The 20105-nt window shown below is 33.3% G+C and overlaps 2 protein-coding genes and 1 long non-coding RNA gene across 3 annotated transcripts; 1 reads left to right on the top strand and 2 right to left on the bottom strand.

Moving 5' to 3' along the window:
- The first annotated feature begins 305 nt into the window (after positions 1-305).
- Positions 306-1551, top strand: LOC128225788 (putative nuclease HARBI1). The gene is made up of 2 exons (XM_052935687.1): positions 306-834; positions 1382-1551. The coding sequence occupies exons 1-2, from the start codon at positions 306-308 to the stop codon at positions 1549-1551; spliced, it is 699 nt and encodes a 232-aa protein (XP_052791647.1).
- Positions 1552-7555: 6004 nt separating this feature from the next.
- LOC128225646 (uncharacterized) lies at positions 7556-11921 on the bottom strand. The gene is made up of 6 exons (XM_052935558.1): positions 11882-11921; positions 11459-11683; positions 10851-11087; positions 10534-10603; positions 10185-10280; positions 7556-8040 (listed from the first exon to the last, which is right to left on the bottom strand). Exons 2-6 carry the CDS (start codon positions 11574-11576, stop codon positions 7932-7934), a joined length of 630 nt encoding a protein of 209 aa, XP_052791518.1. The 5' UTR covers positions 11577-11683; positions 11882-11921; the 3' UTR covers positions 7556-7931.
- Positions 11922-14514: 2593 nt separating this feature from the next.
- LOC128227050 (uncharacterized) lies at positions 14515-17986 on the bottom strand. Its single transcript, XR_008259759.1, has 3 exons — positions 17782-17986; positions 15958-16034; positions 14515-14634 (listed from the first exon to the last, which is right to left on the bottom strand). It is a non-coding gene; the product is annotated as an uncharacterized LOC128227050 (long non-coding RNA).
- Positions 17987-20105: the final 2119 nt, after the last annotated feature.

Here is a 20105-nt window from a genome sequence, read left to right on the forward strand (position 1 = left end):
CTCGTTGGCTCGAACCAAATTAAAAGGACCGATTTTTATTTACTCTTTGTTCATATAAATTTCGATCGGATGGCTCGATATCTTGAGGGTCGAAATAATCTTTAAATACTCTGGGGCCGGTTGCTCAAAACCTCCGTTAGGCTTAACGGACCGTTAAACAGCTAACGGTCCGTTAAATTTCAACATGGCGTTAATTTTCTGTTGCTCAAAGAAATATTAAATTTTAACGATGGAGTTAACGGTGAAACTGACCGTTAAAGTTAATTGAGATAAGAACCTCGATTAAAGTTAACGGCAGATTTATCATGGCAGGTATATTTTTACCAAATGTAAGGAAACAGCGTCAGTATAGACATACTCCTCATGTTCAGCATCTTGATGATGGGGAAATGCACGAGCGGTATCGTTTCACAAATGATGGCGTAGCATTTTTGGAGGATATCTTGAATGATGACATAAAAAGAGAAACTCACCGGAACAGGGCCCTCAGTGTGCGACAGATGGTTCTTATAACCCTTCGGTTCCTCGCCACAGGGGCGTTTTTCAATGTTGTAGGAGACAGCATGGGTTACCACAAATCAACAGTTTCTCGTGTGGTAACCCACGTGACAGAGATTATTTGCAAAAACATGAAACGATTCATTGTATGGCCTTCCGACGAAGAGAAGAATAGAGTGAAGAGCGGATTTTTCACATCGGCAGGCTTCCCTCACGTAGTGGGGTGCGTTGACGGGACACACATCCGTATCCAGGCCCCTTCTGTTGATGAGCCAGCTAATGTCAACCGAAAAGGCTATCATAGTATCAACATTCAGGCAGTTTGCGATCATGAAGGTAAAAAATGATTGAAATTTCACCATAAACATTCTAAAGATCCTTTTCTTGTAAACGCTTTATCAAATAATTTTTGTCAACTCGTCTTAGACCGAAACGGTCATAAAATCTGAAATTCACCCCGATTATCGACCAATAATGGGCATATTCGGTTTGGTCAGAATGTGACAATTATCATAGAAAGTTTTGCAAATGGTCCCCTAAATGTTTTTCATTTAACTTAATACAGTTTACCACTCTAACTTAACCATACGCAGGGATGGCTCCAGGATTTGATGATTGAGGGGTTTTAGTTGGGACATACAGCTCTTAGTGCTCCCTCTCTCCCCCGACATCGACACAAATAAACTTTACATTTGTGATTGTACATTAAAGAACATTAAGGAACCGTCCCTGATGATATGGGCTGGAGGCCTTCATGCAATAAATGTTTTAATGGAATTGATGATAAAAAAATGCGAATGTTGTTTATAATCATGTCATAAAATTGTAAGACTGAACGTGCTGTTAAGCTAATTGGTAAATAACTAAATCATTATTTTCCCAGGTTGTTTACAAGTGTCAACGCCAGTTGGCCGGGCTCGTGCCATGATGCACACGTGTTCAGGACATCAGGGCTGTGCAACAGGCTACAACGAGACAATCAATGTCTGGAAGATGAGTTGCTTCTTATTCGGCTGTTGTTGGACAAACGATAGCCTATGTGTTGACATTTGACCTACTTACGACTAAACATCAACATGGGTAATATGACTATTACCAGTAAACTGTCTCCTATGTGTTTTTCTATTTATTCCGACTTTACATTTTTTTTATTTTATTTCTTCATAGAAAAATACATTTTTAAACATGATATAATAATTGCGAGTAATAATTAGTAAACATGTGCTTAAGCAATTACAATATAGTAAAAAAAGTATATAATGTTTTCAAATACAACAAAAATAGTTGCAGCTCTGGAATATTTCATTTAAAACTGTGCACAAATTATCATGGAAGACATTCAATCTAAGGAGATTTGCAATACTTATGTAAAAAACTACAGAAACAAGCTCAGTAGCCAAACTTTTAAACATAAACCCCGTTTAGTGGTACTGGGTAAACGCCAAAGACATAGAACACACACCAAAAAAATCACAAACAAGAAACATGGAACAACAGCACAAAACTCCACAAACAGCACAGTGCATATATACTTTATAAAAAAAACTAGGTATGTTAGAACTAAGGATTCTTAGGTACCGCCTTGGAACGGTCAGTAAAATGTAAATTTACTGGGCAAACTTCATTGCAACATTGAAACATATTACATGTCCAATCAATAACGATATGAAACTGTTATACGTGCCTTCCGATTCGCTTCTTCATTACATATTCATTTGTTATCACAAAAAATATATATATTATTTGTATGATTTGTATATTTGGTTTTAATAACACTATTGTCATCAACTATCTCATTTAATTTGAACATGAATAATGTACGATCATATTATTATTATCAGTCACTATCACACTCGTGTCCAAATCCATTCTCAGTCATCTTCCGACCGCTCGCTCGGCTCTTTCTCTTTTTCGGAGGACTCTTCTGCCGGTGCACCCTCTATCGGCGCACTCTGTACTTCCACATGCTGTTTTTTCCTAGAGACGTTTTTGCAAGTGCCACGGGAGGTGATCACAGCTATAACTTCATCTATTGAACTCCCATCTACCTGCCTTGTCTCAATTTTTATAATTCTGTTTTCATCTGTCTCGTACTTCTGGTTGTATTCGAAGAATATTGCGTTAAGGTTCGTAATGTAGTACGTCTTCACGATTTTGTCATCTCGTTTTCGTCTTATGGACACTGTTAGAGTTTTCCTTGGCAATGAGAGGGTCGTAGTTACCGTGAAGTCAAGTATTGAGGGTTGTTCATGAACAAACACGGTCACACGGGCGCGATTCCAGGGCGATATTTCAACGTTTGTATCGAACTTCCAAGTGATAGTCTCGTTAAACTCTTGGCCTTTTGTTTCAGTCACCGACAAAGACCCGTCCACTTCCAGATTAGTTTTAGCACCAATAGTGTAGTTCTCCTGCAGATCAATTCTAGTAGTCGCAGAAGTCTCCCTTGATGTTGAAAACGTGTGGCTCTGTTTTGTGTTGGTCTTATTTTCGTACTCCGAATAATACAACTCAACGTTTCCCTGATTCTCGTTTACGGTCACAGGTCTCTCTTGGCATTCAGTCCTGTGTGTGAAATCTAGGTATCCCCAGCTTATGTCGAAGTTATAATTGGGTTTTCTGTTGAAGATGCCCCTAATAAACCCCATATCTTCTTGGAAACAATCCCATACATAATTTTCAATAAACTCCTGTAGGTTTACTTGATGAACCGTATTCTCTGGCATCTTGGTTCTAAAAAGTGAAAAAACACATTTAAAATGAGTGAAAAATAAGTGTTTAAACACAAGAAAGACTATTAAGAAAGACTATTAATTCTTGATAAAAAAGTGAAAATATAGTGCTAACATAATCGACAAAAGCAAGTGGTGAACTTTAAACCACTCGTGTCATTTACGAAATATAATCATTATTTTCATAAAATATAGGTCCAGCTTTATCGATCGAACCTACACAGTAATACATACATGCCTCTGAGATCGTTATCAATCTCATTGTAGGCATTATAGGGTATATGTGTGTTTAAACATTGTGTAGTTGTAACGCTATAAGCAGAAATTTCTCAGGTAGCTGTCTTTTTTTATCAGACAACCAAAATGCATTGGACATATCACGGAAATGTTAATTACATTGAATGGACTGGACGCATCATCATTAAGTCAGACCATGTGCACCGCAATTATATGTGTAGTAATAGAACATGCTATTCCTGGTATCATTCTGTATGTCTTTATTTTATAAGACATGGTTTTGATTTTGATTTTAAGATAAGGTAACATTTCTGAAACCAAGATAAGAAAGATTTTTGGGCCTTTTGATTTTGCGAAACAGACCATTTCACAGTTGAAATGAACACAATATCAAACTACAATTTATACCATATTTACGGCCTTTTAGTTCACATATATACGTACTCAGTTTACAATTCCTTTTTAAATGAAACCAACATTATATTCGGTCAGCGAGCATTATAATTTAACCTTATTACTATTGGCTCAAGGCAAAGACAATATATATTTTCCATCTGATACCTTAATATGCACAATTTTAATGGTCTAAACATATTGTGTAAAATCCTAAAAGCTTTGAGGTAGCTAGAACTTCCAAGTCGTTGACATTAAACAAAAAACACGTTTCAACTGACTTAGATCATTACATGTTTTCAGAAGACGGTGAACCAAAATATGACGTCCTCGTGTATTTTGTTGTGAAAATTTATATCCTAACGTATAATCGTGGTACTAAATGAAGGCCCAAAAAAGACAAAACAATATATATAATGTGCTCAATATTTGCAAATTGCAGACGTTTCGCCAACAAGCAAAATCACCAAAAATAGCATTAACATATGAATTTTAAAGCGTTAAATGATTAGATTGGGAAGAAGTAAACCATCTGAAACCAAGGTATGAAACGCGACTTTTTGTCCTTGGGAGATTGCAAAACAGACCATTTCGCCACGAATTTCAGTTGAAAGGAACAAACAATCATTCTGCAATAACTCTGCTGATTATGTGTTTCCGGACATTTATTTCACATATATGCTATCAGTATACATAAACGTTTTAAATGAAGCAAAAAATATATTGGGTCAGCAAGCATTAAAATTTAACCTTATTACCAATGGCTCAATACTATTAGACAAGCTTAAATGTACACCGGATACCATTATATGCACAACTTTATGATCAGAACATATTGTGTTAAAGGCAAAAAGGAAAGAGCGAGCGAGCGCTTCTTCGGCATTATTAAGATATAAAACAAAAAGTTTCAACTGACTTACATTATAACTTGTTCACAGAACGCGGAACCAAATCATGACCTCATGTCTGTTAAATTGTAAAGTTTCATAGTTTAGCAATTGAGCGTGGTACTAAATGAATGCCAATAGACGCTCATATTAGTTTGATATGAACGTTATACTTTAATATTCATATCACACAATATAAAAGAGAAGTGTTGAATGAGCAAAGCTTTGTTGCATTTTAAACATAAATAAATTAAAATTTAAGCAGTCAGTCCGATCTTTCCTGATCTGTCGTGATATAAACTAGACAGGACATGTTATATTTTATTTCAGGCATAGACATATTTCCCTTTCATTTTTGTTTTAAAAATCATTTGTTTTAATGAATTTTACAAGTTAGAAAAAGCAACAATCATTAAGGAAAACAAACGTCAATAGTTTAAAGAGTAAGTCATTGAAAACGGCAAAATAGTACGTAGACATTTCAAACTTCTTTGATAAAAAACCTTTAAGCTTATACATTGTCTCACCCTTTATAATAAGTTATTTATAAACAATATTTTAAAGGAATACAAATCCATGTGCATTTGTTTGTCCATGATTATCATGTAATTTAGGCAGTAATGAATATTTACAGCAAGGGGCTCAGCCACTTTTACTGTTAAAACATGTAAATCAAATTCAAGCACAAAGTTTACATACATTGCTTTTTTAGTCATCTCAGTGATTTCCTGTTTTATATTTACAGGAGTCTCAACGTTTTCAATCATCCTCCGAGACCTACAGACATATTGTAAATTAATGTCAAAGTCCACGATTGATAATCTCGCCTTGAATTTTTTATTTACTGGTGAAATTTGATGTAAGCTAGAAAGAAAAATAAATAATTATATAACATTTTTGTCAGCTTCTTGTTACACGATCAAATAGTACAAATGAATTTTAAGCTATTAATAATGGGTATTAATTCTCGATAACAAGGTCGGACGGCCAATTAGAAAAAAAATGCTAAAATTATCGACAAAAGCAAGTGGTGAATGTTAAACCACTATAGTCATTTACGAAATATAATCATTTTTTTTTCTAAAATATAGGTATTTCATAAAACAAACTGTATTGATTGATCCTAACCAGAAATACAAACATGCCTCGGACAACGGCATCAATCCTTTGGCATTAGAGGCATTAAAAGGGATATGTTTGTAAATACAATGTATTTACATTGTGTAGTTGTAACGCCACTAGGAAACAATTGTCTAGTAGTTTTCTTTTTTTATTCATCATCCAAAATGCATTCGACATTTCACAGAAATGTTCACTTCATTCAATGACCATGTGCATCGCCATTGTTTGTTCAGTAATAGGAATATGCCATTCCCGTTATTATTGTTTTTATTATAGAAAACTTTTTTTATGCTCAGCAGGGTAAACGGTTGTGGCCTCGATTAGAAAACTCTGCTATTTGCTCACGTTTTATTGTTTGGAAGTTGATTATGAGCCTTAAAGATCACGGTAGCGGTAATAATTTGATCAATATTTGCCAAATCAAATCGTTTTGTCGAACAACCAAATCACCAAGAAATAATTATAACATATTGATAAAGGAATCCGGTGAACAAGTATTTGCATTGTGATTGCTTTGTGACCCCATGATATTCTGGTGTCTATAATACAGTTCGAGCGAGCGTGCGGAGGGGAGGGAGCGCAACTACGATTGGAATCTTGTTACAATAAAGCGTTTCCATTCAGTGCTTGCTTATGAATAATAAAATATATCCTCAGACATGTTTATAGACAGCGAACATGTATCGGCTGAGCATTCCTGGTCTTACTGTCATTGTTTTAATCATAATGGCGAATTCTCAAAAACGAATACTTTAAAGACAATCTCTAAACATTTATCCATAGTGCTATCAAACAGTAACTTTATTTTTACAACTGCAAAAATATTGCAATATATGCAGACCAGGCAAGTAGAAACCTTATTGCTATAACCATACCTTGTTGTTAAGTTCGTTCCAATGTCATCTTCGGTAATGCTGGAACGCATTGAATATTGCGGGGAGGAGTCTGTGCCACATTCCGACAAACTAAAGAGACATATGTTTTCATAATACATGTATATTTTATTATTATTATTATTATTATTATTATTATTATTATTATTATTATTATTATTATTATTCAGTATTTAATTATGGTTCGAATGTTTGGAAATTTATAACTCGCTCGATATCTTGAATGCATTCTCTGTAGCTTATTGCTTTTATTTAATGTATATAATTTAAGTCCATTAATCCATGCAATCTAATTACTCGGTTTAACGTTCTGACATCCAATGAAGACCAGTATTGTTTAATTTTGTAGAAAACACAACTGATTATAAAATACTCGCGGAGAACAACTCAAAATTGCATATTTTATACCAAAAATGTTTGAACTAGCAACAACTCGTACAAAGAAACTCATGTCACAGAAATGAAAAACGAAAAGTAAAAGCTTTATTTATTGGTGAATTTTGATGTAAGCTATGAATGTATTTCACTGAGTGACCACAAGAAACAAAATATAATCAATATATAATTGTCTGTAATCTTTACATTTTAACTTCTTGTTTCACGAACAAAGGTTACAAAACCATATATATTTATCTGTAAATAAAGAGTTTTACTTTTTTATTAGAAGGTCGAACGGCAAAATGGAAAAAAACACACACACACACAAAAATCAGTGCTAAAATTTCCCGATAAAGGCGAGTTGTAAACGTTAAACCACTCATTTCCAAAATATAATCATCATATTTTCCAAATATAAAGGGTGACACTAGAAGGGGATATGTCATGTTTTATTTCAGGCATAGTAACGTATTTTTTTTATTTAAACATCATTTGTTTTAATGAATTGTACAAGCAACAATCATTGAAGAAATTCATCGTCAATTATTTAACAAAAAATACATTGTAAACGGCAAAATAGTACGTAAGTATTTCAAACATAATTGAGAAGAAGGCTTACATCGTATGCATTGTCTCACCCGTGATAATTACCTATTTTGTTAAGCAAAATTCGTATTGAATCCAATTCCACATGCATTTGTTAGTCCATAACTATCATGTAGTTTAAAAAAAATATTAATAAACATTTATAAATATTTTAAGCAAGAGGCTCAGCCTCTTTGAAAACCATGTCAATCAAATTCAAGCACAGCGTCTACAAACCTTGCTTTTAAAGCCTTCTCAGCGATTTCCTGTTTAATATTTACAGGAGTCTTACTGTTTTCAGTTATCTTCTCAGACCTGCAAATATAATATAAATACAATATTTATAACAGTCCAGGATTGATAATCTCGCCTTAAAAGTTTTATTTAATGTTGAATTTTGATGTAACCTTCAATTGATATTACTGAGTGACGACACAAAAAATATAATTCATATATCATTAAAGTCATGACAAGTTTTATTATACAGCGGAAACCATAATAAGCACGATTTTACTGAAGTAAGATATTGTATAAAATCCTAAAATGACGGAGCGAGCGAGAATTTCTTATTCATTGCACTTTTAACCACAGCGTTTCAACTGGCTTAGATCAATAACAAATGTTCAGCATTCGGGGAATAAAGATACAGTATTTTTTTTACCAAAATATCATCAAATTTTAGACAATCGAACCGATTATTCAGGATCGGTCGTCGTAGAGGGGACATTATATCTTATTGCAGGGATAAAACTGGAATGTTTGATTTAGCATTAATTGTTTAAATTAATTGTATACAAACGAAAATACAATCATTATGCAAATAAACCAGATAAATATATCAACATTTTATAGAACGACATACTAGTATTTCAAATAGCACTGAAAAGAAGTGTCGCGCTTTTGTATCCAATGTTTCGTTTATTGGCTATATGAGCCTTTATCGGTCTGATTACTTTTGCCATCGATAATAAACTATTATAATTTGTTAAGTGAAATATATATTGAATATCTTCAACCTGCATTTATTTGTTTAGGGCTATCCTGAGATTTGATTCCTTTTATTGATTTAACATTATTTTTAGTAGGGATTCGGCCACTTTTACTTTAAATAACATGCCACATTTAAACACATATTTATTAAATAATACAGAACCTTGCTTTTACATTTTCTTCTTTCAATACATGCAGATCCAATTTAGTATTAGCTCATCTTATAAACATTAAGTCCTCCATTAATGCCTCTCGACTTGAAAGCTGTTTTTCCGTTGAATGTTTGTGTAAGAGAAACACATATTTCTACGAGTTTCTACAAAACTCCAATATATATATTTCTGTGATCATTATAGAAATGTGTGTTTTTTCAATAAAAGGCCACTGCCTCGAAATACGTTCAAACGTAATAAAAAAAAAAAAATGTACGTGTTTGGTCAAGATAATGAAATCAAACAGATTTGTCTTTAATCATGATTGTCTCTCATTTTTGTTTTTTTAAGAAGATGTATACATAGAAAGGCTATTTACTCTGAGTCTCATAATTTGTTGTAGTCAAAAGATTATGAAAGTCATTTAGATATTTACCAGTTGAGTACAAATTAATCAAATACTTTCGTCTAATCGTGTCGTAATTTTTTTTGTCGTAAGAGTGCATGAATTGCCCATCTAAGACAAAGATATTTTTTTATGTATACTATTATAACTAAAAAATGCATATACGATCATAATTTGGTGTGTTTAGATGTCGGCAATTTTCTATTCCCAATTTAATAGTTCGAACATTTTGAAAGTGTTACTTAATTTTTAAATGGTACAGCTACTGCTAGTTACCTTTCAACATTTAACAGTGTTTTGGATAAAACAATATAATGACAACAACGACCATGATAATTGTTTACAAATGCACACCAGCTTTATCGTGCTTGAGCTGACAATGTTCTTACAGCTGGTATCCAAGACCATTGTTGGCTAACAAGAAGTTCGCAAAATTATCAGTTTTCATAATCATTTAAGGGTCCACCATTACTCAATGCGATTACTTCTCAAGTTTTCTCAAAGTTCAACTCTCTTCCGGAATTAAAACAAAATTCATCCATTGTATTCATCCATTGTATTGCTGATGTTATTTTAATGCTGTTTCGTCACAGTTGAGTTAAAACTTGAGAATGGTCCAGAAAACTTGGGACAGTGCTTTTTGAATAGAATAATAGCTTAGACTCATCCACATTATATTCACATATGCTCATATTTTGAACGTTATGATAAAGTACTCGATGATTCAACAGTATTTATCATGTATTCTTAAGTGTAAACTGTTACAATGAATTGGCATAAAACATCGATTTATTAAAGTAATTCGTTCATATTTTAGCCTCTTACTGTAACAGACACAAATGTCACATTTACACAACCTGTACTTCGTAGGATAACAATAATCCTCATATACCTTAGATTTTATACATTACCTCAAACTGTCAACATCGAGTTCACCGGTAAAGTCTAATCCAATTGCTTTCCAAATTGGTAAAGCTTTAAGTCCTTTCAGCGCCCATTCTAGCCATCTGATGAATAAAACAATATCAATATTGTACCAAAGCCATGAATAAAAATAACATAACGAATACGTAACATGTTCTTTAAAATTCATTACAATAAGAAATTCAAATTAGAATAAAAACGTATTATACGAAGATAGTATGTTGTTTCACATATTATACTCTTCTATACCCTGTCTATACAAGTAAATATAGTCAACACTATTGGAAGTCAGGCAATGCAGCAACGCCACTACAATTAAACGAGAGCCATACTTACGTTAACGTACTTTGTGTTACAGGAAAGGTTTTGTCAACTGACAAAACAACACTTTTTGGACAACTGGTATCTGTAAGGAAAGTCAAGAAATGCAATAACTCGTCACATTTCATTACTGAACAAAGAATTTTACCCAAGCTTAATATGTTTGATTTTCCCAAAGGAATTGGGGAATCCTCTTTATGCACTTATCATATTATAGCATGAATCAGAGTCCGTAATTTATTTTATTTGTCAATATAAAACACAACATGTTTGTGCCCAATACAGAGCCGATCGGTAAGAAGAAAACAATATCTATCAATAAATCATGTTACCCTCTATGAAAACATTCATCTCCAGTTTGGGAATTTCCAGTACTCGACGAATCTCGTCCACAGTTGTTTGATATAGTTCGCTCTTTCCTTTTGAGATCAAATCATTTATTACTTGTTTCCTTTCAATGTAACTGGAAGGATGATAAACACACCTGACCGCATCAGTACATTCGCCATCTTGTTTCACGGACAGAGTCATTTTCTGACTCAAACTTCTTGAACTCGTAATTTGTGAAACTGAAAAAAGGGTTCGAGAATAGTATAATAAATAGATTCATTTAGATTGACAAATGAATATAACTTTGTTTAAAAGCACGAATCAATATGCAATTTAGTTTCCCAAACAATCGACCTATGAATAGTATAATGCTTCATTTTTAGGTGTATATGTACAAATACATATAAAATATAATACCAAATATGATTTGAAACTAAATCAATGGGTGAACTTTTTGTGCCTCCTGTAATGTCGCTGTTGTTTAAAGCAAATTGACATGACATTTGTACACTGAATTTTATTTTGAACACGTATTGTTTTGAAAATGGTTTCCATGGTCACATCGGTGTTTCCTACTCTATATTGACTCTCGTCATTACGATAATCTTACCAATCTCATTCAGAAAAGTATAGGTAGTTTTCCTTTCCATTGTCACATAGATGTCAAATAGCTCGTGTCCTTTCTGTGTCCTCATCATTTCTTCTAGCGGTGCAAATAATGAATACATCTTTCCAGATATTACTTCTTCAATCAGAGTAATGGCAGAGCCAATATCAGGTACTTGGATTCCAAGAATGACACAACTTTGATTGACATATGTCACTCTTCTTTTGTCTAAAATGATATCGATTTTTAAACATCAAAACTAATTGCAAAGTAAGTGAACATGTGCGTGTTTTATAGTACAATTGTGTTTAATTATTTAAATAGAAAACTGTAATAAAGTATATATATTTGTGAAATTTCTTTCAGCGACGTTACTACCCAAAACGTAAATCCTCTGAGAAAATAGCCTTGGTCATCTGAGCATACCTCTGAACAGTTCTTGAACTAAGTGATTGACAATATCGGCAACATCTCTATCTCTGTCACCTTGCTCACCTCGCTCTTCGCGGTCTGGATCTGCAGCTTTTGACAAGTAACCCACTCAGTTTTATTACTTGTTTTGTAGAGTATAACAATAAACTTATCGTGACAAGCATTCGAAGGATAAGGTATTTTATTTCTGGACCGTTTTAGTCAGTAAACGTTTGCAATAATAGAGTTGTGTAAATATATAATTTAAACATAGATGTCATTGACTTGTGAAATGTGACCCTCTTCGAAGAATTGAAATATTAATTAAAATATAACTCATGTGCAGTCAGTTTAAGTATGGGTGACAGGCTGAAAACTGTCCATTGTGTCAGAGAAAGAACAGTCCGAGGAACCATTGCCGCTGTTGTTGTTTTTTTTTTCGCTGACATAATGCACAGTTTGGGCGTTTCACTAACTTAAAAACATGTAAGCAACGAGGTCCTAATCATGAATTTCATGGCGCTATTGTCAGCTGATTGGGCACTGTCACACTTTGAAAAGATACTAATCATGCAAATATCTTAGGTAACGCAAAATACTTTTGCGCTCATTTACGTGTAAATTTTCTTTTGGTTAATATTTAATTATTGTGAGAAAACAATCTATATATACAGCCAACGAAATTGCAGATAGGCAATCATTTAGTATTAGGCTTATGAGGCTTAATCATTAAGAATTTCAACTTTCACGAGTGTTTAAAGATCCGCCCACTGTCACTCATCCGATACACAATGTTTGCATCAGATTTGTCAATGTGTAGGCCAATGAGGTTCAATTGTAAGTCAGATAGATGACCTGAAATAAATTCTCATGATAAAGAATGACTCGTTCGCTACGCTCTCTGTGGCCATTCTTTATCATAAAGATTTTAATTCATGTCAACTACCTTTTAATTTAAATTCATCTTCTTCGGATACTTAATAAGTGTGAACTGTGTTTTCATTGTGCCTTTTTTACTTAAAACGGCAGTTTTTTTTAAGTTTAAGATTTTAATTTTGTTTTCTACTCTCTAAGGGATATACAACTAATAAACATTTGCTTTTTTCCTAACGGCTACACAGACCTCAGTCACATCTTGATTTGGCATTGAGTTGTTAAAACCTTAAAATTGGATGTTCATTAAAATCACCATTTCATAATTACATGTATTTATTAAACCTGAATAAAAAGGGGTTTTCTTCCAAAGGGAGCAGATGTTAATACAATTAAAGATAAACAAGTTTGACAAAAAGGGTCTCTTTTCTACCAGTCATCTTTTTTTCTACTGACTGTCCATTATTAGAACAATGACCGTCCATTATTTAAACAATGACTGTCCATTATTTGTACGTCCATTCTTAAGATATTGGACAGTTAATAGAAAAAAGTACAGAACGCAGTCCAATAACCCATATATAGTACAAAAAGAACAATTGATGACGTCAAAAACATATTTAAACTGTATGTTAATACATTGCTGAGTGAATTATTTAAATTATTAATGATCCTATTTCTGCTTACGCTATTTAAAATGCGATAATCGATACGTCTATAATCAGATCATTTCAAGTCATTTCGATCATTCATTAATCTCGATATCGAAACAGAGCAATGTTCTTATCTCTAGTAAGTTTAACTGGTAGGTAAAAACAGAGCTGGGTAATTCATTCAAATCATTAAACATGCTATTTCTGCTTATGACATAGTTATCGATACGTCTTTAACAAGATAGGTCGTTTCGATCAATCATTGATTTCGTGTTCGAAACAGACATATGTATATCAAAGTAAATAGTGCATTACAAGGTTTCGTTTTAATGTTGGTTGAAACCAAAGTATGATTAATAATCTTTTATAAAAGACAAACATTGTCAATCGCCATAGCTTGCATTGTTATTGTTAAAAAATGTTAATGTCCTATGAAAGGTTTTTAATTTAATATTATTGCAAGTTAAGAGTTCATTTCAAATACATGAGGCAATACTCACATGAGTACACCAGCCGTCAATCATAAATTGGATATTTCATTACAAATGGTCATCCAAATATCAAGTAATATAAGTACATATTTTAGCAATCATTAGTTAAAAATACTATACATTTCAGAACGTGAAATAAAACGTGATGAGCGTATAATTAAGTATAAATAATTCCCCCTTAAAATTGTTTTCTTAGTAAATTTAGGGCATTTATTACATACATCGCATTGATACTTTGAGAGTTGAATAGTCCTATAAAATGGAAATGAATTTTAAATCAGTATACTATCAGCGATAATCGATATCAAAAATAAATTAAAAACAGAATCCAATCTCGCCGATTTTGGAGGCAAAGGACTGTTCTTCGAGAATACGAGATTATCCATTTTACAATATCGAAAGCGTTTTTCACTTAATGCCACTTTATATAAAATTCAACCACGACGCAAAAAATCATTGATTGTCTCTTTTACATGAATGGCAAACGTTATTTTACATTTTAATTTTAAATTGCATTTATTAAGTACTTTTGAACAAGTGTTTTTCATATTCCAATCTCAAACAGTCAGAGAAGAGACGAGAAAAGAAGAATACAATGTACAGTGTTATATTTTATTATAGTTACCTTGCGAAGCTTCTTCTTGCAAAGTACTCTGTTGAATTGCATTTGCAAATAAGTCTCTTAAAAAATTCGAAACCCTTTCCTCATCCTCACGGTTGTAATGTCTCAATAACAGCACCACCTCGATCACTGATAAAGCAAGACATTTATAATCATGTTTATTTATCTTTTAAAATTGCACCCTCAGTTTATCATTGCTCGTTATTGTGGTACAAATCTTCCAAACTATTGAGTTATAGATTTAGATTTAGATAAGTGTTACCCTTGAACGGTTTACCACTTTATGACATCGATAATTTTATCTTTACGATTATACACGTTCATGGTATAAGAAAAAAAAATGATTGTGAAATGATATTTTATTTCCCCATTTTGCCAATACTACAATGTACGAAACACTCCTCTTTTTTATTTTGTAGGCACACTTACGTCGACGTTTAATTGAGAAGGTTCTCTACTTTTTCCCAGAACGTTTGCACTTTTCCCTCAGAAAAAAATTATGCGGCTACGCTTATCAGGAGTAATTTTGTTGCGACTGGTTATCGCAATCGTCGAAAATATCAAAATACTTTACAAAATATTATGAAATAATATTTGATTCGGAGCCCGTTTTATGTTTTTCTTGTAAGTCAGGATGATGCGACAATTATGGGCGGCATTTGAGGTATCGTACTCAAAGATGTTGTGGAACGCAAGTGGAAAATAGGACAGAGTTTTTGTCTACAGTTTAATGATACAGTATTGCAGTTTTTAATGGATATTGCCATTATAAAAACTGTATTTTATCGCGTTGATTAGCTATGCACCTTAATCGTACATTGAAGCCAAAACGACACGGTAATAGCGGACAAAGTGGCATTCAAAGTACAACCCATACCAAAAGCTTCATGGTCAATCAGGTTGCAGTATTATAGAAATATTGACACTACAGGGAAAAGCCATTCGTACACCTCTATAATGATATTCTTTAGTGCCAAAAGGATTGGGGCGATAAGCTAAAACAGGCATGATATCTAAACCTATTTCCAAATACACTAATCGTTCATCGTTTGCTATTATTCCTTGCCTTTAATAGTTTTGATGTACACGATAGAAATTATAAATGTTAAGGTTAAGTCCCAGATTTATCCTCAAGTTGTCCTTTGTTCCTCCTTGTAGCCGGTTAAGCCACACAAATAAATATTAAAATCTAAATAGCAAGCAAATTACGAACCAGTCGACACCTTGATTAAGCCAAAATGAATATAAATTTTTTACCAGTATTTTTAATTAGAGTAAGATAAATCGGATAAGACAAGTAAGGGAACATAGTATGCATTCAAAAACGATGAACATTACTGCAAGTCACTAACATAGATTTCATAGAATTTAACAGAAACTGAACGTGGTCTTCATAATTTTACCAAATTGCAATGAAACGTTCTGCATTAGTAGTAATACCAACAATCATACCTGGAATTTGAATTCTGGCTCCTCTTTCATTGATAGTTGTTCTATTTGTTCCAAAGCTCCTGTAACTGCTAGATCGTCTGGAAAAAAGAGGGAAGAGGAGAACATTTAAATAGTCAAACTAGAATTCAACAAATTGGAGTTTTCGCCTTTCAGGGGCGCAAAGGTCATTAAGCCTTGACATTAGTTCCCCAAATAAATAGCGGTCATATACTGACAATAACAAAGGCGAGTGAGCAGTCCATAATTTGAAGACTTTGCAACATGTTATTCAAAAATTATCGATCTGAAACGCAACGCGACGACACCGCCGAAAATTGCGCCGCCGGGAAAAATTCTCTTTCTGACATAAAAATATACACATCACATCTATCGAGCCTTCCTATGATGGCTATATTCGCCTAATTATCTCATGAATTTAAAATCTAAAGCATGTGTGGTATGTTGAGAGTTATGAAACTCCTGCTGCTGAGGAAAAGAATATGCTACACACGCATTAATTACAGTTAAAAATAATGGGTCTGATGTTACAAAAATAATTTTGCAATGGAAAATCATATAACGTGAGAGCAATCCAAGTGCTTTTTCAGAATAATTGATTTGAATAATACCTATATTGCATAAAAGTGCATTAATTTCAACGTAAATTGAGTTGAGCGAAATGCACCAGGGTGAACCAAACCTGAAAAGGTTCACACTGATTTTATAAATCATATGCTGATAGTTAAAAGAAAAGCTCTTCATGGTATGTTGTATGGTGACCGTGGTCAAATTCCTTTTAGCATTGCGATTAAAATGCGCATTAAAGGAGTTTGGTATAAACTGTATCATAACAAATAACATGTAGTTTGAATTATATTTCGCAAAATCAGAATAACCTCGGTTCTAAACAATCTTTGTTACAGTTGTAGATTTTCTTTTAAAATACCATTACATGCAGAACTGCAATAGTGAACAAATCTTCAAAATGTAGCATTTACACAATTTGTAAATCTGAATTCGTGATAATGTTTTAGTGATAATCTTTTCCAAGCTCTATTAACTTTATTATTTATAATAATTATCATCGAATTGAAAAAGGGCGATGATGGCTTGGTATGGAAAAATGAAAGGAACTGTAAAGTATTACTTTGAAGGAAATTGATGATGCTTTGCACAATTATTTACGTTGCTCACATTTTGTTAATGAGAGATACCTATTTTTGTAAATAGTCATAAAACTTATGTTTTATCTTTTAAAACAGTAATGTGTGATCATGTTGTTTTGAAGCTGAATAGTATATTCAAGTTTGTCAACACAATATCGTTATATGTAAAGCTTTTAAAAACCAACCTGGCAACCCTAAATCAATCATGTTTTAGAAACCTACTAGGATTTCTTCTTTAATACTTCAAACAAATAGCATTGTCGATTATTTGTAACAGTTACAATCAACCAAAATGCAACCATCGATGTACATCGTAACAAGTGTTAACTTGAGTGTAAAATCATCCCCCTCCCCGCTTACGCCAATCATGAATCAGTTTTATCTCTATAATTTACTGCAATGGCGCTTTGCGTAATGCAAATAATAGTTTCGAGATTATCTTTCTACATAAAACAGATTTATCACTATTTTTCAAAGTCTTACTCTACAAGTATTCAACAGAAACCATTCCGAACATTTTTGTAAGTTATCATAGAATAGTGATCTATTCTGTGAACAGGAAAATGCTCAAATTTTAATCAATTTTAAATACCTTAATGACGTTGATGAACACACATTGTTCAAACGATATATATAATATAATATTATATTATTCATTGCCCCGTATTCATTAACCTACCTTCAGAAACGATGTCGTTGTATTTCACATATTCTTCCAACACGCCATTTGGATACGCATGTGTTAAACTCTCATACTTATCTAATGTTTCGTTCATGTTTTGTGTTAATGTTTGATTGTTCAAAAAAGCACATATACGGTTGATTGAACCACGAACACGTCCAAGGTAGCAATTATAAATCACTGTCGATAATTTGGGTTGTGGTGTATGGCACAACTTATTTCTAAGGCTGGACAAGTTTGTTATATCACGGCGAAGTGTGCCGAATGCTGCTGAGATATCACATGCCGCTAGAAGAACATTGACAAAGAGTGAAACATCCCATTTTTCTAAGTCCGTGTTTTGTCTGTACAATATGCTCTTCTTGTGACTGTCATTTCCGATAGAACGTACAATTACGTACATTTTTTCAAACAAAAACTCATCAACTGTCCAACATCCATTTGGATGGTTTGGAGGTGAGAGATCACGAACTCTCTGCAAGAATAGATCCTTAAGCACAGCAATACCACAGTACGAGAGCGCTATTTGTATTCATGTGAAGTTTTCTTCTTCTTCTTTTACAGATGGTCCTCCTCCTGACGCCATTTTGAGTTTCACTTAATCGTCTGAAATGAGTACGTAGGCTATAATTAAACTAGGCATGTTTATTGAACGGCAATGGATGTTTGCTCACCTTTATTGAGCTTCAAAAAGTGAACTACGATTGCATAACGTCACGTCACACATTCTGCCAAAAATTCGTTATTAGAGGAATGACAATTTGCATAAATTCACATACTTTATTTTAGTCTGGTATCAGTCACCACCAGGCTTGACTCAATTTATACCTGAGCATTTAAATCATATTTTAATAATTTCTATATTAGTTAGAGTGCTGAAATGGAACGTCTCATATTAGATCATTTTATCAGTTTTAACATGGGTTGCAGATTGTATTACATGGGTTTCAGATTTTAATACTCATATTAGATCCTTTTATCAGTTTTAACATGGGTTGCAGATTATATTACATGGGTTGCAGATTTTAATACTTCTACTAATAATACATTCGACCTTAATCCTGAAATGCTAAAAACAGTTCTTGAAGGTTTAAGACTCTTACTCAACATTTTAGATCAGTACTTAACTAAGTTTCATACTCAATATACAAAAGTCTTAATTCCACGCCGCACAATCACAGACAAACAGTATCATCAATCAAATTTCTAACCTACGAGCGACAGAAGAAAAATTTGCGTGAATATTGTATGTGCTTACCAAATGAACTATCCAGCACATATGTCTTCAGGTAGCAAAAGCTGAACTATCCAGCACATATGTCTTCTGGTCGTTTAAGATCAAACAGCGCATGTCGGACATCTGCAATATGAGCATAGCTAACAATGAGTAGAAGGCAACATGACTTTGACTTTCAGACACTTCAAGGTAATTTGTATTGTAAGCGCGTTGATATATTGTACCATTCACTTCAAACAGCCTGTTCATATTTGTAAATTATTAATTGTATCTAAACTTATTGACATCAGTTTGAATGTCAGAAACAAAAATGTGGGTCAAAATGTGTAAATATATGGTTTACACTCATGTTTAGAATATATTCTAAACATGACCAATTTGAAAATTTAGATATCAAGGAATACTACAAGGTTGGCTACCTTAGCATGGACATTGCAAGGTTCGAGAAAGCGGTGAGTCAACTATTTCAATATTTGACGCAAACGGATGCTGTCGTAATTTGAAAGACGTTTCCAAATAGTTTTATCTATTTTTTGCATGGTGGTATACTACAAATTGTATTTTTTTATAAATATATATGGCTTGAAGACAAGGAGAACTGTCGCGTCGAAGTAAGTAGTTAAAAAGCACGTCGAATTTCGTATAGATGTGGAGAGACGGGACGGAATATTCCGAACAAACTAAGACAAATCACACATAGAAACCGTTATGACAGCTTTCATGATTTAATTTTATTTTGTGTGAATTCACTCAATGTTGTCTACCAGGTTTTCCTAAAAGATTTCAGAAACCGGAAAAAGTCGTCAGTAAAGAATAGGTTAACTTTCGGTTATGCTGCTGGACATCAGACATAATCAATCATTTCTGTATATTCAAACACCTGGGTATCTATAGTGTTGGTGACATTGTCTTCGAGTAAAGAAACCACTATTCTCTTTAACAAGCTTCACTCTGTCCACCTGAACCAGCTCTCCTGGATTCCTCTCCTCTCTTGCCCATTCGCAGAGAACCGAGATTAAGCACCATCACCAAACCGCAGCCAAGAAATGCTTAACTGCCCGCTGCGTTTGTTAGTTTTACATGT

The sequence above is a fragment of the Mya arenaria genome, chromosome 3 (genome assembly GCF_026914265.1).
Source record: "Mya arenaria isolate MELC-2E11 chromosome 3, ASM2691426v1".
NCBI classification, from domain to species: Eukaryota; Metazoa; Mollusca; class Bivalvia; order Myida; family Myidae; genus Mya; species Mya arenaria.

Coding starts and splice junctions, on each gene's coding strand:
- LOC128225646 (XM_052935558.1), bottom strand. CDS start 11,576: ATGTATTCATTATTTGCACCGCTAGAAGAAATGATGAGGACACAGAAA. Junction 11,088..11,458: donor TACTTTTCTGAATGAGATTG/GTAAGATTATCG, acceptor CCCTTTTTTCAG/TTTCACAAATTACGAGTTCA. Junction 10,604..10,850: donor GATGAATGTTTTCATAGAGG/GTAACATGATTT, acceptor CTTTCCTTACAG/ATACCAGTTGTCCAAAAAGT.
- LOC128225788 (XM_052935687.1), top strand. CDS start 306: ATGGCAGGTATATTTTTACCAAATGTAAGGAAACAGCGTCAGTATAGA. Junction 835..1,381: donor GGCAGTTTGCGATCATGAAG/GTAAAAAATGAT, acceptor TTATTTTCCCAG/GTTGTTTACAAGTGTCAACG.